Source organism: Punctularia strigosozonata (genome assembly GCF_000264995.1).
Source record: "Punctularia strigosozonata HHB-11173 SS5 unplaced genomic scaffold PUNSTscaffold_127, whole genome shotgun sequence".
In the NCBI taxonomy this organism is placed as follows: Eukaryota; Fungi; Basidiomycota; class Agaricomycetes; order Corticiales; family Punctulariaceae; genus Punctularia; species Punctularia strigosozonata.
The window spans coordinates 1-2571 of record NW_006767559.1 but is presented as its reverse complement, the minus strand read 5'-3'; the positions used below and the strand labels follow the sequence as shown (position 1 = coordinate 2571).

Genomic DNA, 2571 nt, shown 5'->3' with positions numbered 1-2571 from the left:
CCACTTATCCATGAAAGCTCGCTTGAGTCTTAGGACGGTAGGAGAGTCTTGGGCCCCATAAAGAAGGCATCGTCAACATAGACTACGGCAATGCAGAAATTGCCATCTTTGTTGTAGACGAATATACCAGCGTCTGACACAAGGCGTTTAAAGCCTAGGTCGGCCATGGACCGGTCGAGGGCTTTCCACCAAGCTAACCCTGCCTGTTTAAGTCCGTAGAGCGCGCGGCGAAGCTGGAAAACCATGTTTTCGCGCCCTGGCTCTTTAAAGCCTTCAGGTTGCTCCATGTATATTTCTTCGTCGAGATTGCCATATAAGTAGGCATTTCGCACATCAACGGCATGAATTTGCCAGTTTTCAAGTGCGCATAGTGCAAACATCATTCGCACTGTCTCAAAACGAACTACAGGTGAGAAGACTTCATTGAAGTCGATTCCTTCAACCTGGGAGAAACCTTTGGCTACAAGCCTAGCCTTTTTCCGACCATCGGATTTGATGTCGAAAACCCATCGGTTTTTAATGACCTTTCGGTCTCGTGGGCGATCAACCAGGTCATAGACCTTGCGCTTCCGGAGAGCTTCAAGCTCATCACGGCATGCAGCACGCCATTCCTTCTGTTCAGCAGGTTTAAGCCGCTGAATATCGCGATATGTCCATTCTTTTACATTGGACTGATTGGGATTTCCGCCGAATAGTGGATATGCACGCAAAAGCAACGCTTCGACGAACTGTACTCCCCCCTCCTGGCATAGTTTTGCTAACCGAGCATCTCCTTCAGAATCAGATTCCGAGGATGGGGCTTTACTGGTGCTTTCGCGATAGCCAGTGAACGGTGTTTCCGGTGCAGATGGGTTGTCGCTTTTTCTCGGAGTCTGAGGTGGCAAACTAGGCACAGGAGCCGGTTCGTCCTCTGGTGGAGGCGATAATTCGCTCTCTATTATTTGCTTCCGAGAGACCTTGCGTGACGCTTTGCCTTTTCCTGGTGAGGATCCACCCTCTACCAAGTCTTTCCAGGCGCGTTCACGCTCAATCTGCTTGTATTGGGAAACAGGATGTTTCCTTTCACCGTATATATTGCCCTCTCGCTTCGGCACTTTCCTGAGACGACCGGATCTCCTTGGAGATTGCCATGGTTGTTCAGGCGGTACTGGGCTAGGAGTCCTCGACCGCTCTCTTTTGGGCGTCGAAGGAAGCTCAGGTGCCACGTCTGGCGCCTTGCCTTTCCCCTTTTCAGGAGTTATAGTGGGAATAGGAGCCGACGGAATTTCATCATCGTCGTCCCAAGGAACGGGTGGTTGACCCGATGGGTGGTTGGTGTCTTTGGATCGCGGACCTCCAATACGCGTGTTCTTCGTTTGCTTTTGCTTCGCACACTTAGGAAACAGTGTCTCATCAAACAACGCATGGGCAGATGTGAATATCACGTTATTGGGTAGGCGCATGAACTTGAAGTTCGTTTCCATACCATCCGCAACGCCGATGTATATCATAAGTTCAGACTTAGGTGACATTTTGTTCTTTCGAACGTCGGCGGGGAGGTGAACATATGCACCACATCCAAACACTCGCAAGTGATCGACTCGCGGTGGTCTACCATACAGAAACTCATACGGCGTCTTCCAGTTAAGGCGCACAACCGGAGTTCTGTTGTAGACATGTGTTGCATGCTCGACTGCAAAATTCCACCAGGATTCAGGCAAGCAAGCGTCAAAGCGCATTGACTCAGCCTTATCCATGAAGGTGCGCATATACCGCTCAGCACGACCATTCTGCTGTGGCGTGTGGGGTGCGCTCTGAAGAACTTTAATGCCGTTACTTTTAAAGTAGTCGTCCAAGGCTTTGGACTTATACTCTCCCCCTGCATCCGACATCCACTTCTCAACGGTCGAACTGAACTGGTTCTTGACCATTGCCATAAAGTGTTTAATTGCTGGTAGTGCCGCATCTTTAGTGCGCAGGCAAACTATCCAAGCAAACGAAGTGTAGTCATCCAAGAACGTTATCACATATTTATGCTTGTGATACGACTCAATTGGGAATGACTTGATGTCAGAGTGGATAAGTTCAAACACTCTTTCAGCGCGAACAGGGTGAGTAGGAAAGGGTCGCAAAGGCATTTTGCCTTGCGCGCAACCTCGGCATATATGTTCCTTGGTGGGTATCTCAACGGGTGTAAACCCGGAGACGTGTTTCCGAGCATGTCGAAGCACATCCTTTGAAGGATGAGCAAAACGACGGTGCCATGTCTGGTAATCCAGAGCATAGACCATGTCGACAACCTCCATTTCTTTGTCGGGGAGGGTCTGGACACCATAGATGGTATCACCCGATACACGAGGAGTGAACGTTAGAAACGATTCTCCTTGTTCAGTTAACACTCTTACTGCCTCTGAGTCACAGAGTGCAGTCATGTCGTTTTGCAGAAACTGGCCAAGAGAAAGCAGCCGCATATTAATGTCAGGCACAAGCTTTACTCCGGCAATCTGTACGGTATCCTTTTTGGTTTTCAGGATTACAGTCCCTTCGCCAATCATGTTGGTGTGGTTATTTGCCGTCGATATCCTTACCGGC

General features: G+C 49.4%; 1 protein-coding gene across 1 annotated transcript; it reads right to left on the bottom strand.

Moving 5' to 3' along the window:
• Positions 1-566: 566 nt before the first annotated feature.
• Positions 567-1490, bottom strand: PUNSTDRAFT_23416 (uncharacterized protein; the record flags this gene model as incomplete). The annotated part of the gene is made up of 2 exons (XM_007389418.1): positions 567-932; positions 1206-1490. Coding segments are annotated over 2 exons (651 nt in total), but the record flags the coding sequence as incomplete, so codon positions are not given.
• Between the last annotated feature and the right edge of the window lie 1081 nt (positions 1491-2571).